Source organism: Homalodisca vitripennis, chromosome 3 (genome assembly GCF_021130785.1).
Source record: "Homalodisca vitripennis isolate AUS2020 chromosome 3, UT_GWSS_2.1, whole genome shotgun sequence".
In the NCBI taxonomy this organism is placed as follows: Eukaryota; Metazoa; Arthropoda; class Insecta; order Hemiptera; family Cicadellidae; genus Homalodisca; species Homalodisca vitripennis.
In genome coordinates this window covers 80,370,761-80,393,411 of record NC_060209.1, presented here as the reverse complement: position 1 = coordinate 80,393,411, position 22,651 = coordinate 80,370,761, and the positions used below count along the sequence as shown (strand labels likewise).

The window sequence follows — 22,651 nt, the reverse complement described above, 5'->3', positions numbered from 1 at the left end:
TACAATATCAAAATATAGCTATTCTTTTACAGTTAAGACGCTTATATACTTTTTATAATAAATAAGGTCTTATCAAGCATAGTGACTTAATGTAAACGTCAAACAGAGAATTTATTTTCTTGAGATATAAATCGGATGAATGTGATATGATTTGCCTTCTTTTAAGAAATGGATTTTTATTGCTTAGGCTTAGGCTATTTATAACAACAAAACATGTTTGGGAGACATGATATAAAATAATATTTTGAGCTAAACCTTACTGTAGTTCCACTGTAGTAACTCAATTTCACACCTTTTGGAGTTGAACACTATATTAGGAGGGTCAGTATGTGTAACAATGACTTTTATAACACAATTGTTTTATTTTAGTACATGAAAAACAAAACATTAAATCAACAATATTCTTAAAACAAAATGCACAAAATGTCTCAAAATTCTTTTTATGTACTCTTGAATTCATTTTACTCAAGATATTTTATTCTATTTACTGTATTCCATACCTAGTATACTGCCATGACTGGATACAGACCACACTTGATTGAGAAGGACCACAATTTTGGTGTCAAACACTCAATTAGCGGAATGTGCTCCTGAAGAAGTATGTAATGAGTGAATGTCAAATGAGGTAATGGTTAATTCTGTTAACTATTTAAAATTTTGTCGTAACAGTGTTTATAATGATTATCACAATGGTATGTCTAGCCTTGTGACTTATAAACTAACAACATGATTTGTGAACATTTTTATGTACAAAACTTTCATAAAATGTTCCTCAAATTTTGTGTTTGAAATGTGGTGGGAAATTTGGTTAGTAAAATATCTGTGCTATGTGAGTTCCTAAACTCCTAACTGAAGATCATACAAAACATAGACTGGCTACATCACTGAACTTCCTTGAATATTACAACCAATGAACCATTAATTGCAGGAGTTGTCAAGGAGGTTTCTGAAAAATGGACTAAAATCAAATCAGATAAACTACAATGTTTTCAATAGATATGTACGTTTTCTAAGCCAGCTCACAGTCCAATAACATAAAATTCTCAGGTATTGAAATAAGCTCTAATATTTTGTCAACTCTATTGAAACAAAATAAAAAAATATATTTTGAAATCTCTGCCCGTTTTCAAGTGCTAGTTTTGAAAAGTATAAAGTACCTTTAGATTCAACTTATTCTTTTTATTACAGTTATTTTTTCAGTTGTTCAGTACAGAATTTAGTAAGTTCATTATGTAGACCGATTTTGAAAGAAAAAAGTAACAATGCAGTAACATGCATTCTTTCAAGAACAGCCTGTTTGACTTTCTAGTGGAAATTAATTACATGTATTGAAATGATAAAGATTTGTAACAAATAAATTAATATTGTATTATATTTCCTTATTTATAAATTATTCTTGATAAAAATGGGTTGAAGTATAGCACCATTTCCTATATGTATTTCCTTTAATGTCTTTTTTTATTTATGATACTCTATGTAAACATTTATGTGACAAAGAATATATGACATGAAATTAAACACCATGTCGGTTATTGAAGGAGAATTAAATATGGGAAAAGGAAGTCAAGAGTAAAACAAATTCATAAAGTGGAAATAGTTTATTACAACCTTTAGGAGTATGTACATGACAGATTGTACAATCAGTAGAAAATAAAGCTTAACATTCATTAATAAAATTATTATCAACAGAATTAAACCTATTAACACAAAAAGTTAAGACATAAATAATAAGTAAAAGTGTGCCACTATTTTGATTTTACATTTTTAACGTTGTTAGAACATTGTGAGTTAATTCATTTAAATGAAATTTGTTTAGTAAGGGTTTTGATGTGCCTAATTATCTTTTTAGGTTCTATTAATTTTATAGTATGGTATTTATATTTAAATTAAAAGGACTGAATATTAGGATAAAACATTTTACAAACATAAGCTTGGTACCCCATTTAAAACAATTTAAAATCAACTATTTCAACCAAGAGAGTATACAAACCTTCTATGTATTTCTAAGTGTTGTTTATCTCTGTTAATTGTATTACATTTCAGGGTTGGTTTGGACTGTACAGTTATGTTCGGAAAAAGAAAGAATTGTTGATAAAAGTTGTATCATATCCAGGTTATTTTAAATTGGAAAATTTAAATTCATAACACAGTATAATTAAAGATAGAGAAGGAAACTAGGTCTATTATTACAGTACTATACTATAATATAATTTCTTTAAAATATCAATGACGTAATGCATTACAACTGTTCTCTAATTTGGAATTAAAAATCAGTTATATCTTGTAAGTCACTCACATTCTTTATGGAGCAAGGAAAACAAATTCTTGTATAGATACATGATAAGAGTGTTCCTGTTTCATTGCTCTGATGTAATGAAATCAAGCAAAACAGTTCTGTCCATAGCCACAGGTAGTATTAGTTCCAAGATTAACTGTGAACAGCAGCACTGTACAGAAAAGAAAAAGTTTTCACCTCCTAACAGTTTTAAAATGATTATAAACCCTGTTTGGAGTTTGAAAAATCCTAGTTTAAATATTTTAATAAATACCTTCAAGTTTCATACTTTCAATATGGTTTTTATAGCTTTATAGTTTTTAAGAATTATTTTTAATACCTTTATTGCTGGTCTATACTGATTTAGACCAACTTCTAACAATGTGGTGAGCTCACGGGTGTCTGCCGCACTCAATGTGTTAAATGAATAATCTGGATAACAGTAAAGTTCAGGCATAGCATATAATATTTAAAAACAAAACAGTGCAAATTTTTATTATGAATAACATTTTAAGAGATTTTGTTTTGTTTATAAATTAAAGTTTTAATTTAATATACCTTAAATGTTAAACAAATATATTTTTTAATTGAGGAATTTCACTTGATATTTTAAAGAATTGTGAAATTATAAATAAAATATTGATTTTGATATAAAATATGTTTGCATGATATGTTCTAAACTAGAAAATAAACATTACATGAGAATTTTGGCTTTGTTACAAACTGGTTGAAAGGTTTGTTGCAAAATTGTCTAATAGCTATATTGAAAAATTAGCTACCATCTACTTAAAATATAGTGCATTTTTATTTCCTCAACCCTTCTCATTTTTTAATCAACAATAGACTATTATTATCAGGAGTCTGACTGGGTCCCACAAATACGCAGACCTCACTCACACACAAGTGTAAGCAATTAGGATTGGCAGTATTGCCATCCTTTGGTCACGTAGTGTACTTCTCCAAACAAAACCAGATTTTTTGTACTTGTTATTTTATCCTAAAATGAATAGTATATATAGACTGTAAGCATCATTACAAGAAAAATATACCAAACAATATGTAATAAACTGAAATTTCCACTACAGGATAAATTATATTAAAAAAATAATGTGTTTGTGTTTATATGAATGACACGAGAGAGATCGGCAAGCCCGAGGCTCTCTACTCTCTAGAGTGTTGAAGTGTGTGTGTGCAAGGATACTTCCTGGCCCTTCATAATATCGGTAATGGTATAGTAATCTGTAACTTAAATGAAGAATTAACTTAGTAAGAAATTAAATGAAAAGTACTTAGTACTGGAGTATCCCACAAGGCAGACAAGGCAATAGATAATTGTAATAGATGGGCGAGGGGTTTCAAAGAGTTATGGTAAAGGAGAAATAATGATATATTTCATATAATGATTGATTAACTTTATAATGACAATTAGTAGTACTTTGAAACGAGATGTTTCATTATTCTGAATTGGCACAATACTTATAAAGTAAGTTAAACATTCAAGTTTTTTTTTATTATTCACATATGTGCTTTAGAAGTTATGGCTAACAATGTAATACATGTGAATCTATATTTAGCTTATAACTAATTTAATCATTAATATTTGATTTAAATTTTGATTTCAAATCATAATATGACACATAACTTTCCAAATGCCTTTATTTCTATTTTAGTGAGAGAGACATTGATACATGTGATTCGCAATAGAATTATATGTTCTAAAATTATTTTTGTTGTCTTTATTGTATTTATTTCGATAAATAATTTTAATATTTTATTAATGTATTAGTATAATATGTAACAGCACAAATCAAGCTACAGTTTACATATAAAACCTCATAAAAATGAGTAATACACACTTTTTTTCAATAACAATTTTGTCACCTGGTTTTGATTTTAAATGATTTTGAATATTTCTGACCAATTTATTCAAAAAATGCCTTTTTAATAAATTGCGAGTTTTCAAAAAGCATTTTTAAATAACTGTTAAAAATTACAAGCCAATAACAATCGCTGACAAAAGTACCATAAACACTTACATTATATTAAACAATGCAGCACATGGCACATAAACAATATTGCTGTATGTATCAAAACTAAATTACAAAGTTTGTATTTCTTTTACTGTGAAAAAATAAAGCTATGAATGGTGCATGTACATGTACAGGTGACTATACAACAACTTCCTAAGTATTTACATTAACTACCATAAATGCTAGGAAATTAAAATTTTCAGGACTCAAATCTGCAACTCATTCTATTTAAGTTATTTAATTTTTGTAAAATGTTGCTTTATAATTAATTTTCCTCTTGTTTAACGAATAAAATAGTGTACTTAGAAAAGTACATGAATACATAAACATTTTTATTTGCAATATGCTATAGTTAATTATAAATGTGTTATAAATGATATTGATTCACAAAATTAAAATTTGTATATTATTATTAATTTTACCAACAGCATTGCACAACATGTAATTGTATACATTTAGAATTAAATGATTCTAAAATAAATACATATTAAATCATTTAGACATATAACAATTATCTTTAAATATGTCACACTAAAGTAGATTATAATTAAAAAGTAATACATTTTTTATAACTCTCGCAAAACAATATGTTGATCTCACAAAACCAATCATTTATATTTTGGTTTTATGGTGAGTTAGGTTTGTATTTTATTGTGAGGTTTGTTTTGATAGAAGAAGGAAATAAAATTACTGTTTCAATTCATTTGGTAACTTAAAATGTTTCAAGCATAATGGATAAAAGAGGGTATTATCCATTAAAAAATTAAATAATTATTCTTATAAGATGTGAAGAATTAATTATGTACACAGCTGTGTAGTATTTTTAATTTCAATAGATCCAGATTAAATTAATGAAGAGAAAGGAGCACTTGAAAAGATTTAAATTAGACCCTTAACTTAACATTGACATTTTGTAAATACTTCAGCTTAATGATTTGATTTGTCTATAAGCTAAATTAATGTAGGCACTGGTGAAAATGTATAATGTGTTGTAAATAATGTCTAATTTTTCAAATGAAATATTTATTAACAAAATCTCTAAAACACTTAATCGTTATTAGAATAGCTCTGAACAGTAAAATTACTTAATTGTATCATGAGTTATATTGTACTTCCATAAAATTACTATGATTCAGAACGAAAACTTACTAGACAGGAAAACAAAAGTGGATTTAATATTAAAGTGTCCTAAGCAAAAATAATTCAGACATAAGCAAAAATACTTAAAAGTTAAATAACGTTAATTTGTACAATATCATATAAATACAAACATTATCAATAAATTTGAATTCACATTATAACAACAGAATACTTAAACAACACCGAAGTCGGTGTGAACCGTAACATCACAGTTGTTCTGCTTCTCGGCTGCCATATTCACCTCGACCAGGGTGTCGATAGAGTTGATGCTGACACCTTTCAAGATATTCTGTGCAGCTATCGAAGTGAAGTGCAAAGAAAGGTCACTTAAACTCGGAAATGCTCCTAGCTCATTATTTCCTTCTTTCTTGCCACCCACATCCTGCGTGCTCAGTCCCCCGTTCAACTTTACGAGGTCAGAGGACATCTCACCCGGGTAAGGTTTGGTAGGACTGGGAGGATTGCTGTTGAAGTTTTTTGCCTCCTTATTCATGATTAAAGGCAAGAAAGGATGCTCAGATTCCTTGAGAAGGTTCTTGACACTAAGATTTTCAGTTTTGTTGTAAGACTGCAGAGGAGTTGAAGATATTGAAGCCTTCCTCACATTGTTCAGCTCGGATTCAAAATTAGCCACGTCGATTAGACTTCCTGTCCCTAACTTAGTGGAATCGAACACAGGCCTCTTCTGGCTGTTTTTGTTGTTTTTTGTTGACGTCAATAGCTTCTCCTCTAACTGAATAGTTTCCGATGAGGGAAATTTCATTTTCAGTTGAGTCTCTAGCTGACCAAATAACTTCTCATTGCTTTTTGTATCTTCAGTCTCTTCCTTTGTGTACAGTGAAGTTGGCCTTTCCAGTTTTGGTCTGTTCTTCTTATTGTTCCCATCTTTATCATTAGTTTTGTTTGTGTCAACAGGTTTACCTCCGTTTAAGATAATCAAATCACGGTTTTGGGAGTTCTTCCCCAAACCATTTTCAAAAGTTATGATAGATCGCACCGGTGAGTTTTGCTGTTGGACAAATATTTTTGTTGTGTTAGCTCCATTTATTGTGGTAGTCATAGTTGTTGAGTTATCATCCGGCACTTCTCCTACCGAAGACTTTAATGAAGATATGAAACCTCCGATGTTGGTGTCACATTGACTGGAGTAGTTGCCTTTATTCTGGTTGGTGGAGACTTGTAGTGTTATGGAACTTTTTCCTGTAACAAACAGTTTTATGATAAGACAACTTATTCAAAGTTTTGAGTATATAAATCAAATCAGTGTTGAAGCGTATTCATCTATGAATTGATCTAAAATCAATATTAAATGCTATACACACAGTAGATTTTTATGACCTTTAAAATACTGCAAGAAACTAAAAAACTATCATAAAAATATACTTGCAAGAAATATATTATTATTGTTGGTTGCTAAATTTAAATTTATAATTAATATAGACTACCGAAGACAATGTTAAAATCAAAAGTAATACTGAAAATCCTAAACCTAAACTTCTACTAGCCAAATTAACCATTCTTAATTATAGCTACTCTGAAATCCTAGAATAGGAAAGAGATAAATATGATATATGATAGCAATTTGATATTCTTCTACATGAAGGTTGTCTTCCACTACGATATGAAAGAATTTTGTCTAGGATTTTATGTTTGGAAATTATATTATTAAAAATTCTAACCAGCATTTGTGGCTGAATGTACTGGTGAGTTCTTCGGAGTGGGTGTAGCAGAAGACTGTCTCGATGTCTTTGGGCTCTTGGTGGAGCGTGGAAGGGAGTTATAGCCTGAAGAGGCTGAAGACAAGGACTTGGTGTTGACAACAGTCTTGCTGGAAGACAGGGAGCTGCGGGATGGGGAAATGCTTGGTGCGGGTGCAGGGTGGGGAGAGGAACGACGTGAGGGTGGTCGTGAGGGAGTTGGTGTGGTAGTAGCTGAGCCCTGTCTGCGGTGGTGGCGACTAAGTGTGCCCTCTCCGTCCCTCTCTCGCTCCCAGCTGCGCTCCATCAAGTGAGTACGGCTTGAACTGTTGGCTCGGCTCTGGAATCATTAATAACATTTTCAAAACTTCCTTTTTTTCTAAAAGTATACAAGAAAGACAAGTTTTATTTGATTTAATACCAAACTAATCAAATAACTACTGTCATACTTAACAGAATATGAAAGACAAAGATGTTTTATTTAGTAATAATAATTAGTAATGACATCAGTCTTATTCCTTCGTGGGTGACTAAAAATCTGTAAAATATGTTAAGATCAGGAAAAAAATTATTTGTAGAAACACTTTTCTCTGGCACATTATGATGTAACACTTTGTGTGATACTAAATTTACAGCAAATAATTTGTTTTATGGTTTTAAGGTAAAAAAGACATGCTAATATATTCAACTGCAGTGTTGCTAACAAACAAACAACATTCCCTTAAAAATAATTCAGTTTTTGTTTGGAGAGTTTTTATTTATATTTTTGTAAATTATCCTTGATAAATAGTTTCAACTAGTTTAACAAGAAAATTGTTTTCTGATATATCGACAATTCATCGGTGAAGAATCAGTGTAACGTTGAGTGAATGTATCTACAAACTATCTTCTACAAATCAGTTTTAGCGAATGAATATATCTGCATTTGTCTGTGAAGGGTTACAGTAAAAGCTATCTTGAAATGTGAATTGCTCAAGTGCGTAACAAGAAAGGTTTGTTGTTTCTTCACTGCAGGAATCCCTCTAATAAGTAAAAAAGTTGCAATTCCAGCCATTTTGTAGTTATATTTTTTCTTGTTCTATATTGACTGAATTTCTTCTGGAAAAAGATTGTAGAGCTTCTGTCCAATATTGGTTATTTTCTCTGCAGAGTGCAAAGTGATGCAGTGGTATGAGGTATGCTGGCTTTTTACTAAAGTATAGTATAGGTGCTAATACCATTGTCTTTTTATTATGTGTGTCACTTGGCACAGAATATGGTTGACTAAGAACTGTGAGTTCTTAATTATTTTGGATTTCACATGTCAAGTTTTTATGGGAAACACTATTATAGTTCTCTGAGGCAGCTGTACGATTTCTCCAGGAGGATAAAAATAACCACTACAACTGTGGGAGCTTTATAGAGTCCCCAGAAAGTCCATTCACCAACCCTAAATTGGGTTTGAAGAATTAAATGAAGCAATACAGTAAAAACCATTATCCTCCCTATATTTCCTTTCCTTGCTTTTTTCCATTTTATTGTTATTAGTGTTAACAACATTTATTGGCATGTGTCCAGCTGTTTTGGATACTTAAGGGGTAACTGCAGACAAAAATGGAACACAATTTTACTATACTCTTGGATTGAGTTGAACCAACCAAAACAACATTAAAGCTTGAAAGATCTATAAAACACTTGTTCTTAGGAAAAGAAGCTGAAAAACCTGGCGTAAGACCTCTGCACTTGCTTCTGGAGTGCCAGTATATTCAGGATGTGTAAGACCGGTGGTAGGAGCCACTTCCTGTCGAGATCCAAGACAAAGGATTGTGGGCACTATATCTCAGTTATGTCACCTCGGAAGAGGGGGAGACTAGCTCTGTACCAGCTTCTCCAGTCAAAGTGGGCAGGGATAGCATTCCCTTATGTCTAGGCTAGAAACTACCTTTAACACGTAGGGAGCCCTACAAACTCTAACAGTGATTCTCAGCAGTGAACTAGAACCTATCGATCTAGCCTTGACCCTAACAACATTTTCAGGTTGTGATTTGCCACTCCTGGACATTCTTAGGATTACCCAGATGAAAGTGACACATCGGTTTTTGCTGTATCTATTGTAAGTTTATCTGCAAGGTACAAAGCCAAAAGTGAACCCTCATGGTGGTTATAAATAAATTAGAACATTTTTAAGTACCAAAACTGACCCGAACGGAAGAGGCAGGACTGTTGCTCCTGTTGGTGCTGGTGCGGACGGCCTGTGTCTGAGTGCCTACTGAATGCAAGTGTCGCACTCTACTGTTGAACCATTCAGTAGGCGGGAACTGTGCAGAGAATGTCTGCAATGGTTGTGACTTCCCTCTCTTTGACCGTCGGAATATCCGTGACAACAGTGACAGAGACTTGCCTATAAAAATATAGATCAATCAGCTGGGTTGAAGGTTTAGATCTAATGCAACATTATTAAAAGCTACTAAAATTTATTCAAACATTTCATTAAAAAATAATGATTTTATAATTATAAAGCATTTATTTTTACAATGGGTGAATATACAGATACAGAAACATGCAATAAACATCACACAGCCAAAACATTATGAATCATTAGCAAATATAATGTTAAAGAAATATCTGTCTGCATTGATATGTCAAAAGTACAAACAGGTCTGTTTAATTTTGAATTAATGTCAGTTTTTGAAACCAGTCTCTAACATACCATTTGATACTCCTTAGTTGGCAAGCTATGATACGCAACTGTATACCATTTCAAATTTGTTTCAAAACACTATTAAAATTATAGTATAAAAATATTAAGCACCAGATAAAAACTTGAAAAACAGGTGAAATAAAATGATTGATAGTTTTAAAACACTTAAGAAATACATCATGTTCATGTTTTTTACACTTTAATTTTAACCATTACTATGAAAATGTTTAAGATTATTTTCACTTAGAACTTTACACTGCATTATGGATGTTGACAACTATACAAGAGTTTCATAAGGATCTTAATATATTTTTCAGACCGACTTATTAAATTTATGTTTTATTGTTAAAAACTCCTTTATAATTGTAAGACATAACTTGAAATTTTTACTATCTAAGGGACAAACCTCAATGGAAGTGACAGAACATTTTAAACAAAAGTATCTTGCCAAAAGAAAATGTTGCATGATAGTTACTTAAAGAAATAGCTTAAACAACTTTGACTTGTAATAAACCCTTCACACTGAATAAATTCAGATGTATCTTTAAACTCATCTTTAATTCATTTTTTAATATAGATTTAACCTAAATAAACAATGCTGTAATCTTGAAACCAAGAACTAACTATCCATAACAATTTGTTTGATTCATGTACAAGCTTTCATGCTCGTAAAAAAAACTTACATTTTATTACGTATTTTAATCTAACGTGATAGGTATAATAATGTTGGTGACATACGAGAGAAGGTGGAGGAGGAAGCTAGCGAGTTTCCGACGAGAGAGGTATCTGTTGAAGTCTGGCGCGAAGGTATGTGCCTCATGGAGCCACTCCGCTGCAGAGCCGACAGCCGCTTGTTGCTGCCAAAGAGCCGCAGTGAATGTCGCCTCTCCAGTTGTGCCCGCTTGGCTGGTGACCGAGCGTATAAAACCTTGTCCTTGGAGTTACCTGTACAGTATCACCACATACATTAAACTGCAACTCAGATGTACAGAACTATCGCCTCTATCTGAAATGTACAGCCTTGATTGTCATTAGGTGGTTAGGTGGAAGGGGAAGACAGGGTTTAATGTGCGTTAATTGTTATTTACTATTGAAAGTATAATATATACATAATATTGTATATATTATATATTATATGTATAATATATACATATAATATATACAATATATATATACAGGTTGTTCACAAAAGGCTGTTACAAACTTCTGTGGGAGATAGTATTCATCATTACCTATCAACCTATCGTCAGATAATATAGGTTGAAAAATGTGTCGTTTAGCCAATAGCTGCCAGTTTATATTTTTTATAAAAAAATTAAACTATTTCAGCTACGGAAACCAAATTTGGCACATAGGTTTGAATAGATAAGAGAACATTTTTTAAATTATTGTGTTGTTTTATTTAATACTAATAAATTGGTGCTGTTGAAAATATTTAAATTCAAATAACAAAAAAACCTGTACAGTTGTAAAATATGTACTAGACACCAACTATTTGAGCAATTCATTACAATTCCAACGGTACTTGTTTCAATGAAATCCGTCAGTGCATAAGTGAACACAAGCATACACTTCCACAAACCAAGAGCAAAAAACATTTTGTCTCTTCATAGGCATCAGCTGTTTTACATAGGTTAGAAAAATTTTACAAGATACCAACTATTTTTATAAGAATTCCAATGGTACTTAATTCAACAAAATCCATCAATGCATAAACGAGCACAACCACTTTAAAGATATGCTTGCACAAGCCAGGAGTGCCAAACATGTCACAATTGACAGGTATCAGTTGTTTGTCAATTTTATTGATAAAAAAAGACATAAAAATTACTGGGTTAGTGAAGTTGATATTAATTCAGTTTAATGAGATTGTTAGTTTAGCTCATGTCTTAGATATTTCTATGCCACTTTGAAGAAAACATTCAGTATGCTGAAACAATTCCTTATTATTCATATTGTAATTTTGAAATTGGTCTACAGTGTTGATGAGAATAATGATAAGGTCTGAAAATGTTATAGACTAGATATAAAATTAATGGAAGTGATTAATGAATAGAAAAGGGTCCAGTTTATGAGTGTAATAGGTAGTGACCCACTTCACCACTTCGCTGCCAACCATTACAAACCAGTATGGTTTCCTGTAACTCCAGCCAACAGGTTCCTCAATTACAGCTACTGCCAAGCCTGAGCCAAATGGAGCTTTCATTCCTCAAAAACACAGACAAGGCATCGATCACAGAGAAAACTGAACAATGGATAAAACCTTTCTTTATATTTAAAAGGTCTGAGTGCCATCCTTTACGACAGAAAATTTCCTGAAAGTACATTTTCAGCCCTTTCACATCCAAAGAAATTTCAAAACAAAGTGCTTACTCAAAAATATTTAACCGAGCGTTAAAAATATGACCATCTGTGACCATTCAATTTTGAAAGATAAAACACGCTGCTGATGCTTAGTAGTAATTTGATGCAAATTATGGCCATTGATGCACTAACTGGTGCTTCTAAATAACGTCTGTCACCCTGGAATGATAATGGGTGGCAAGTGTTGGTTGTTTTCTATGCTAATAAGGTTCATTATCTGGTGCTCCTGATTTGCATCATATTGTGATATTTCCTCACTAACTCTTGTCAGACATTCCAATCTCCTGGATAGTGATACTTTGTCATGTTCCTCTGAGATTGCAGAACAATATTTTATTTTTTGTTTTGTTTTGTTTACAAATTTGTAACTAAAAGCATGTTAAGTTCACAAATGGTTTGTGTGGCAAGACAATGATCTAGTAACAGAAAATCACCTGATATAGTACTGTTGGCCTTGTACTGTATTGACTCTCTTTGTTATGTTTGATAAGATCCTTGCACAAGCCAGTGGCCTATGAGGCCAAGCAGTATAAGGCTAGAAAGGGGATCGGCCTCTTTATAAAAAATAAAAGAACAACCTTTAAGCAATATCTTATTTGGTACCTACATAATTTGTATTTGTTAATATTTTTAAATGAAATACGTTTAACACCTTAGGAGCAACAGGAGACATGGACAGAAGGACAGTGGCTAGATAACTCGACCGCAGTGTTTGTTAATTAATGTCTAAAGTCTGTAGTTATACAGTAAAATATGTAATTATTATTTCTTACATATTCTAATTCAGACATTGTGTGGTGTACTTCTACCTCGTAGTTACAGGTAAATTGTATAATTACAAATTTTGCTTGTTCAGGGAAATTACATATCCACATTGTATCATATAATCTACTTTGTTGTAATTAAAGTTGTGTGGTGTATTATTAATTAAACCACAAGTAATTTACTACAGCTAGTTTAGCATTTAAATTACGGATATTTTACTACCTTTAGCTTTTTCATCGGCAGCCCATAATTAACAGACCAACATGGGAAAATTACAACACAAGGTTCTAAAAAGGTGCGGGTAGCAGCAGGGTAGCAGCAGTATCAGCAGTATCGTAAATTTTAATCAACATAAATAAAATGAGGCCATCATATGAGCAACGCAGAAGTGCAGTGCAGGCGACTATTGCTGGACAAGTTTCCATAGAAGGGGTTCAGTAATGGGTACTACAGGTGCCCAAATGGGCTCGAAATAGTCGACTGAAACCAGTTCTGTGGAGCCACCGACCTGACCTTCAAGTACACCTTCAGCCTCATTGCACATTATTTCTACTTTACTATATGTGCTTGTTTTTACTAATAAAAGATAAAAACTCCTTTATGACAGTTAATACAGAAAAATAACGGTCTTTAAGACAAATTAAAGGTTGTAGATAATAAAAAATTAAAATTTTTAAAACTATATTCTTCTTTTATTTATTTTCATGCAAATAGTAATTGATGGGAATATTTTTACCAATTTGCTTTTTAGATTACCAAGCAAATTCGAGTTATAAACTGTTAAATTAATTATTGATAAATGTTTTATATTGAAGTACCTCTTAACTCTGATAGTTCTTTCTTACTAATTAATAGCATTATAGTAAAATTTCAAAATGTGTAAATATTATAAACACAATACATATGATGTGACATAATTTATATGTAGTAAAATATAATAACCACTATACATAACATAACATAGCTATGGTGAGAAGGGTTGATTCAATGTAAATGTTGAGTTCAGCTTCATTTCACCTTTTGCTTCTGATGCTGCTACAGATTTGACTCCTAAAATCTGGAGTCCACATCCATCTGACGAGATCAAATTTGATGTAAAAACGATACAAAGAATTCACAACAGTAATAATTCATTTTAAGCTTTTTGTTAACGACTTTTTTTGGATCTCTTTAAAATGTATGTGGACTCCAGATTCTAGGAGTCAAGTCTGTGACAACATCACATTTCAAACAGTGGCCTAAGGAAGGTGAAATGGAGCCAAACTCAACATTGACAATAATAAACAAAATTGAGGAAATTAAAAGATGAAAACAATTTTTCAGTAACTTAATGGGACTTTTTGAGGTGCTTCATCAAAGTTTCAACAGGAATTTCACAATCAATTTTAATTATCAGGTTTTAACTTTCTCACATCCATTAAGCATTTAATCAATTACAAAATTAACTCTATATGGTATAATTGTTTATAAAAATATATAAATTTTATATAGTTTTGGTCTAGATATTGAAATATATTTTATGTACAACAATGTAATGTGCAAGGTTGTACTAACTTACATCACTATTAACTTAGATTTCTACAAAAATTTCATTTCTATCACTTGCAAAATTTATATGTATATGTGATATATATATATATATATATATATATATATATATATATATATATATACTGTGACTAATAACCATATTATACCTCAGATGTCTTTATGTAACTAATTGTTATTTGTTTGAACTAGTAGAGTTAATTTTAATTTGTGGAATATATATTCCGTTTATATGTTAAGGTGTTTAGTTCCATACTTCATAAGTTAAAGTTTTGACTAGGAAATAAAGTTATAGAACAATAGGTGGGGGTTGAAAGAATTTTAAAATCTATGGTCAACACTCAAGGTATAGGTATACTTAATCCTGCTGCTCAAAAGTCTGGGTTATGCATTACATAGGTGATACAATGTTCTTGCACTCGCTAGATAATGATCAAATTCTGGTTTTGGTTAATACGAATTTTAGGTACAGTGGCATAAGTTAAAGGGAATGAGGGGATAGAATCCCCCTAAAGCCTAAATATAATGAATATAAAAATGAAAATATAGTATATCAGCAATCTTACTTATTTAAAGCCTCCCAAAGCCAAGTTCAAGTTACACCACTGGGTCTAACTATTAAGGGCATTCACATTTATTTTACACATCACTCATCATAGACACTACTACAAACCTCCACAGATGACGTCAGCCAGGTTGGTCTGCACGGCCTGATGTGTCCGCTCACCATCTAGGACTGTCTCCATCTCCCCGTGGACCAGCGCCACAGCCTCCTCTGTGCTCAACAGCATCGTACGTGCACTGGAGTCCTCGTTGGAGGAGCTCTTGCGCAGTCGGCGGGACTCTGGCGTCACCACGAAGTAACCCCTTGATGTCTGGTACAACTGCACATAAAAATGTCATCAGAGGTTATTGTGATATTGTCATTACTGCAAATATAGTATGACATTCCTGTATGTCTTGCAGACCATATTTACAATCTTTTTATTGATAATGAGATAACAATAATGCATTATAACTGTTGACATTGACCATAATTAAGATTTATTTAGTTACTAATTTAATAGAATAACAAAGAATATAAGAAAGTTTTTTTGACACTTTTTTGTAGTATAAATAAGAAGAAACCTCTCAGATTTTTTTTTAGTAAATGTGAATTTACAATATGAACACACAAAAGGTGGCACAGTTTACTGAGAAAAAAAACATGTTAAGAGTACGAGAAATTGTATACAAAGAAATCGTCCAATTCACCAATATTGTAATAAGTAAATTGTATTCAAGCTTTCAGTACAGATTTTCTAAATTGTTAGCTCAACAATAGTCCTCCTGTCTTTGCCTTTATTCCTTTTTAAAGTTAAAGATAAAAAGACAGACAAATAAATAAAGAATTCAAGATAAAATGTGTTGCAACTTAAATAATAAACCAAATTGTCCAAAAATGTAGGCTTTGGTACAGTTATATTAACACCAAATATAACTGTTTGCAGAAATAAATTTTTTCTGAAAGAAAACGTAATAGATATAAGCAGATATTGTGAAGACAGAGAACAAATATTATTTAACTAGTCTCATGATATGCCCACAAATGTATTAACAAAGGGCCTATTGTTTACAATAACTAGTACATTAATATTTCTATTGAAGGCTACTTTTCTGTCTTCTATGCATTAATCATTTACAACTAAAAGAACAAACAAAACCTCGATTTTTTCACACATATTAAAATACATAAATAGGACAAATTAATCCTTTAGAATATCAATTGCATATTAAAGAGAGTGAAAATTCTGAATTTAAAAAATGTAAATAATGCAGGAGGAAGTAAAAAATGTTGTAGAAAGTAAGCAGCAATTATCATAGAAATACTTTTTTTATAGCTGAAAATATAGTAAAAATTTGTTTCCATCTAAAGTTGGTGAATTCGTTTAACATACGAAAGTACATTTTTTACATCAAATATCAGTTGTAGCTTCATTTTGATTTTTAAATGCTTTATTTACCATGATGAGTCCTAAAATTTATAAAAATGCAACAATATCTTTTAAGGCATATAATAAAATATTAATATAAACTAAACTAACTTTGACAACGTTGTTTTACTTATATAAAACTCTGTGCTGATTAAATTCTGAAATCTCAATATGAAGGTGTACAATATTAGTTATAAAAAATTACCTGTATGGCATTATTACAATTATCAAAACACTATATTTGTTTCCTTTACATGAATTACACCACTGATAATTCTATGCCACTTAGGAGAGGAAAACAGCTGATGTCCCACTTCAAATCTACCCCAAAGCCAAACAGGGTGAAAGGAGGGGGGGGTGACCCTATAATCCAGGACATAAAAGTCTCCCTTGTCTCACCCTAACCACCTAAAGTCCATTGTACTGTATGATTTATAAGCAAAGTTAATGAAAAGTTCAGACAAAAGCGTTTGGCTTATAGAAATCCTCGGTAAATGTTCCACTTACATGTCTGACCAGTTTTGGATTACGACAATATTTGTATGAAAATATAAACATTCATTTTCTCCTCTACATTCCAATTTTTTATTCCTTGTCGAAGTTATGGAGCTCACTTCTCATCTGTTTAGAGATCTAAGTATTTATAACTGTACTTAATTTTCTACTTGTTCTTTACAGTTATATTTTTGCTTGAACTCATTTTGATAATAACAAATTTTAAAATACTAAGGAAATATGTTTTTAAATGCATAATTGTATTTATATAGAGGGTGGTCCGGGAGGAAAGAAATTTTTACAGGTTATTGTAGACCTAAAAACAAAAAACAATGTTTATATAAACATATGTCTGGAAATCGTAAGATAAATAATACAAACGAAAGATTTCGTCCAGATTTCCACTTAGAGGACTAAATGGAAGCAAAACCGGGCTGAAACCATTAGAACAGTAATTAAGACAAACATTTGAACATTTCATAGGAATTTTGACCTGACAAACTGAATACAGTAGGTCCCAGGACTGTAAGTCCATTAGTGTGTTAAATAACTTGCCTAAAACTAAAATTGAACTGTCGAAAAAGATATTTTTTACTTTTGAGGTGCTATAATTTCATTAAAATTAGTTGTGTTTTATTTAAAACATTTATCATGGTAATACAATATGGTAACTTTTTTGGAGGATTATTACAAGTTATATTAAATTTAATTTAATTATAATATAATTAAATTAATTATATATATTATATATAGTGTAGTCCCAATTTAAATGAATATTTCCTGAATCATTTTGATTATGACTATTAATATGTCTCATTGGTATAAATCTAATCCTTTAATCTTTCTATACGATTTATTTAAAACATAATCAGACACATTGATCTATTTTGTAAACCGAACGAATTGATTGTCATAATGATTCCACGCTATTTACCATTTTCTGAAAATGTAAATTTTACATTATATATTTTGTTTCCTTTTAAAATATACATACATTTTAATTATTAGACATGTTGTGGATTTGTTTTCATCTACTGGCACAAAATAGTCACACTGAAACATCAGCCTTGTATAGGAAGAATGAGCTTATCCTGGTAATAATCATTAATCTCACCTTCCTGTCTGTCATGAGTTTGGCCAGTGTATCATAGACAAGCTCCTTGGATGGTCTCTCCATCTCGGGGAAGGCGACTTGGAGGGCGGCTCGGATTGTATCCAAGACTGCTACCTGGCCCGAGGATGTCAGGTCCAGGATCACCCAGCATAGGGCTTCAGGCAGTGGAGTGAACTGGCCCTGGGATATCGGTTGGATCAGACAATCCTCCACATCCCCTGGAAACGAGATAACAGATTCTAATTATAAATGCTATAAGAAATAACACAAATTTTCTAAGTGTTTACTTTTCAACATATTGATAACTGAGAGAGCAAGTAAGGGCAAGTAAGAAGAGTATTGTATCGCTTATCTATCTCTATTACTTAACCCTTGTAATTCACCCTGAAATCATACATGGGGGGAAACTAGGCAAACTGTCTCATCTTGCAGCCCCTGTAGCTCTGATAGTAAATCTTATAAATATTCTAGTTCATTCGTGATTCCAACAAAAAAGAGCCAATATGAGGTACCAACATAAACTAAGCAGCAAACTCTCAAGAGAGGTTCAACACCGAATTACCATACATGACAAAAAATTATGATAGCTTCAAATTAGTACATATTTTGGAAACAGAGACAGCCTCAATGAAATATGATACTTCAGTGAGACTAAATACTCTGGTGCTGTTCCCATCCAGAGTATAGTTGATATGCCTGACCTTTGGCTGCAACCTTTTTCAGACTTGCAAGGCAAGTTTTTAATGCATTCACTGCCCTTTTTCTGTTCTGGTTGCCTTATGGGTGGGCTAGAGATTACAATAAGCTCCAACATTTGTTTGACAAATCTACACAAAGTACTCTCATCTCCTGCGGCAGTTTTAGACTTTTTATGTATGCTCTTTGTTTTTTAAAGGTTGTAAATTTTTACCTATTACTGTCCAAGTACCATTTATTAATTTTTCAAGTAAAATTCATGGGACATAGTAAATTCCCTTACTTAGTTACTAATTAGATGGTTAAACAAGCCCTAACAGAGTAAGCCTGAAGTTTTGACTCTATTACTCAGGGGGTAAGTTAATAGTAGATAAAGAATACTAAGGATTGGTGTGATAAAGGATTATGGAGTGGTGAGTCATTTTCTTTGCCAGGAGATTTTTTTTAGATATAGACTTAATTTTTAAATAAACAAGGAACTAAACAATTTTATCTATTTTAGCTACAATTCATTACATCTATTTTCAAAGGCCCTTCAGACCTAATTCACTGCCCTAGAAGCCTGATACTTTAGAAAAGTAATTTAACCTCTTTAATGTGTCATCCCAGAGTAATAATATGTCCCACAAACTATCCATCTGTATAGCACTTGACAGTAGAATTGTCCATTTCAATATCGATTTCAATTTCCGACTAACCATTTTGAAATATCGTTCCAAGACGATTGATTGTACATAGAATTGGAGCATAGAACTACGTATAAACTTAACAAAGAGCCAAAATTAAAACGCAGCACGTCTCTACTGAAATAACGGAGATTTTGCGCGATAACCGGGACAGAAAGATATTGATGTATTCTCTGACAATAAATTAACGAGGAAAACTGTTTGGACAGACGAGACAAGCGCTAGGGGAGCCGAGGGGATGGGTACAGTCCCTGATGACACGTGACTGTGACTATACGACCAGACTGTACTGTACGGGGAACATATTGGCAAATTTCCGATATGCTTTCAGAGGACAAAAGATTGGCGAATAAATGCATAGTTCTCGGAGTTAATATATTGGATTTTTTAATATAAATTGAACAGTTTTGTCTCTACCTCAAGTTCTGTACATAGGACTACTTCGGCGATAAATACCAATGGGCTATGGAACGATTGGATCAGACACGTAAATCAGCAGTTAAGCCGATTTTAGAAAAACCAGATGATTTGTAGTCCATTCAAAGATGAAGATGTAGATGCTTTAATAAGCTGTAAATATTTAAAGCTCGGCACGACCTCCCGCCAAGGAAGGACGTTCACGATTTCTTCATCGCCGAAGATTAAGCAACAACACTCGATTGACAAGAGAGCAGCTGGCGGAAGTGGTATGGTGACCGGAAACTGTGTACATGACCGGAATGGCTCCATCTTTACTCTCTTCCTTGAACTGATTTATACGTATGAATGAAGCGGCGCGACATCGAGACACACACATAACCTCTGTGACTTCTCTCACGTAAGACATTTCATCTCTTGGCAATGTACAGTCGGTTTTTAATTAAAACTGTACCATAAAGAAGGAAACCCAAAATTGCTGACTTGTAAATTTTAGAAAACGTGAAGTGCTCGCTTAGAGAAAAATTCAGTTCTTCATAATAATCAATATAATATAATTAATAAAGGTATAGTCTTTAATATATTGTTAATTTTATCCATTATTAAAAATGAATACAATGGCTATGTTTCAAGCATTTTATATACACTATGAACAATAAAGATATATCTTAAAACTTTCTCACCTCAATCGAATTAAAGAAAAAGCAGTTTAACAAGTATTACAATTGAATAGAGTGTTATAAACATAGTCGTAATGTACTCGTATAATAATATTAATAAATTATTAAAATATCACTAACGTACAAATTATTGAAATTATGACAGACTTTATAAAAAGCAGTTGAAACATTCTGACGTGATAACATTTTTATGCACTAATTTATTATTAATTAGTGCTACGGGGAGGTTAGTAAGAGTCGTGATTTTAATTATTTTATTTTGTTCTTGCATATAAACATTACTTTTTATACTTTGTTCATTTATAGGTTAATTAATCTTTTTCGTTTCGATATATGATAAATATTTAAATGTGCTCAATAATTTTAAATCCTTAATTTAAGTATATGTAGGTGTTTGTTGTAATGAACATTCTCTTATTACTGTGACATGTACATCTGTTTAGTTATGACGAGAGTTTATAATGAAGAAGAGCGCCGTGCCTGGAAGAGTTATGCAAATCGAGTGCAAGCAGGTGTGGCGGGAAGCGGGCTGATCTATGAAGGCGTGATTTACAACTCCTGCTCTTGGCACGCCCTTCACCACTTGTTCTTGAGTTTGTTTATTGTGTTAAACAACGAACAAATTTCTCGACGCTCTCTTTACCCGGCCAGCTTTGAATGAAAATAAAACTTATTTTGGGAATTTGAAAAAGTTTTCCCCTAAAATAATGCTATGCCTAGTACAATCGAAATATTTGCTGGAGACTGTACTTAAAAAATTAACACAAACAACAATTTTTGGATTCATTACTTTAGTCATGCAAAATTATCTTAATTCATTTTGGAAAAAATATTTGATCTAACAGTTTAAAAGAACTACCAAGAACCTGGAACATTCTAGCATTAGAATTGCAATGACCAAATAAGAATGTTCATCAATTTTGAAAGGTTTTACGCTAACGTATTACTATGATTTTTCCAAAAGATGTGTAGGCTAGACTTTCTTAAGTTATTTAGTGGTGTAGATACACTAGTTTGTATCTAGCGAATTGTATAGAGAGGAGTGTTACTACTTTACATGCTTTTCTAATGTCATAGCTTGCAAGGAAATCATGTACATTACCGCACAAGTGTAAACAAGACCACACTTACATTTACATTTGGAGATTCAACATTTTATCGCTGTAGCCTTACTAAAAGGATGATAAGATTATTATGGTGTATTTGTAAGTGTTTAACATGGTGAGTTCCAAAAACCTGAAAATTCGTGGGAAAAAACGAAATCAGCCACGTGACCTAGTTAGGTGGTTTTAAAGAGTATTCAGGTGGTTTGATTTCATAGATTGACTTAAGATGTTCTTATTGCTTTATATACACATTTCTCTACTTTAGACTTTCCACCTGAGGAAGAGTGCGAATACCATGCCTCGAAATGTCGTTTTTAAATGTTTTTGTAGCAAAGAAATGACAAACGCTCATGTTTTCATTTCAAACCAAAATTCTGGCCAAGGATGGCTACTTATCCCAAATATTCCTGATATTGTGAGCAGACGTGTGAGAAGTACTGGGGTCTTTGACACTGCAGAAACCTTCCTTGAAGAGCAATTTTGATGAAATTGCGTGAGAGATGAACAACTATGCATACCGCTACCCGCTGTACCAGCACGTCACGCGTACTTGCCTGCACCAAACAAACAATGGTAGGTAACACGACCTGTCGTTGACCTTGACTGTGAACCCGAACCGTGAGTCATGTGGAGGCGGAAGTCAAGTGGACCGGAAATGGAGTGTAGGAGTGACGTGGACGTGTTTCCGGCAGGCGGTCACACAAGGTCGTGGAGGACCTCTCGCGATCTTAGGTTTAATTAGAAGGAAAGTCCCCTGCCTGATGCCCGCCTGTTGGGGTCCACACCATTGTTGGCGGCACGGCCTTGAGATTCGCTTATCTCCTCGACACACACTTTCACGACGAAACCTCTCCCTCATTACCATTGCTGCGCAGAGTCGCGGCTCTCGGAGATTACAGACTTATCCATCTGTCCTCCTCCAAACAAAACGGAAGTTGCTTTTGTGGGACATCGCAGTTGTGGATGAAGGAATCCTCAAATCTAT

General features: G+C 32.4%; 1 protein-coding gene across 4 annotated transcripts in view; it reads right to left on the bottom strand.

Moving 5' to 3' along the window:
- Positions 1-1,583: 1,583 nt before the first annotated feature.
- LOC124357106 (storkhead-box protein 1) overlaps positions 1,584-22,651 on the bottom strand; it is a 249,662-nt gene continuing 228,594 nt past the window's right edge. For all 4 annotated transcript variants that reach the window (XM_046808557.1, XM_046808558.1, XM_046808559.1 and 1 more), the window contains 6 exons: positions 18,082-18,299; positions 15,173-15,383; positions 10,561-10,767; positions 9,323-9,522; positions 7,125-7,482; positions 1,584-6,645 (listed from right to left, as the gene is read on the bottom strand). In XM_046808557.1, the coding sequence (XP_046664513.1) occupies positions 5,618-6,645; positions 7,125-7,482; positions 9,323-9,522; positions 10,561-10,767; positions 15,173-15,383; positions 18,082-18,299 (2,222 nt within the window). In that variant the 3' untranslated portion in view covers positions 1,584-5,617. The remainder of the gene's footprint in view (positions 6,646-7,124; positions 7,483-9,322; positions 9,523-10,560; positions 10,768-15,172; positions 15,384-18,081; positions 18,300-22,651) is intronic.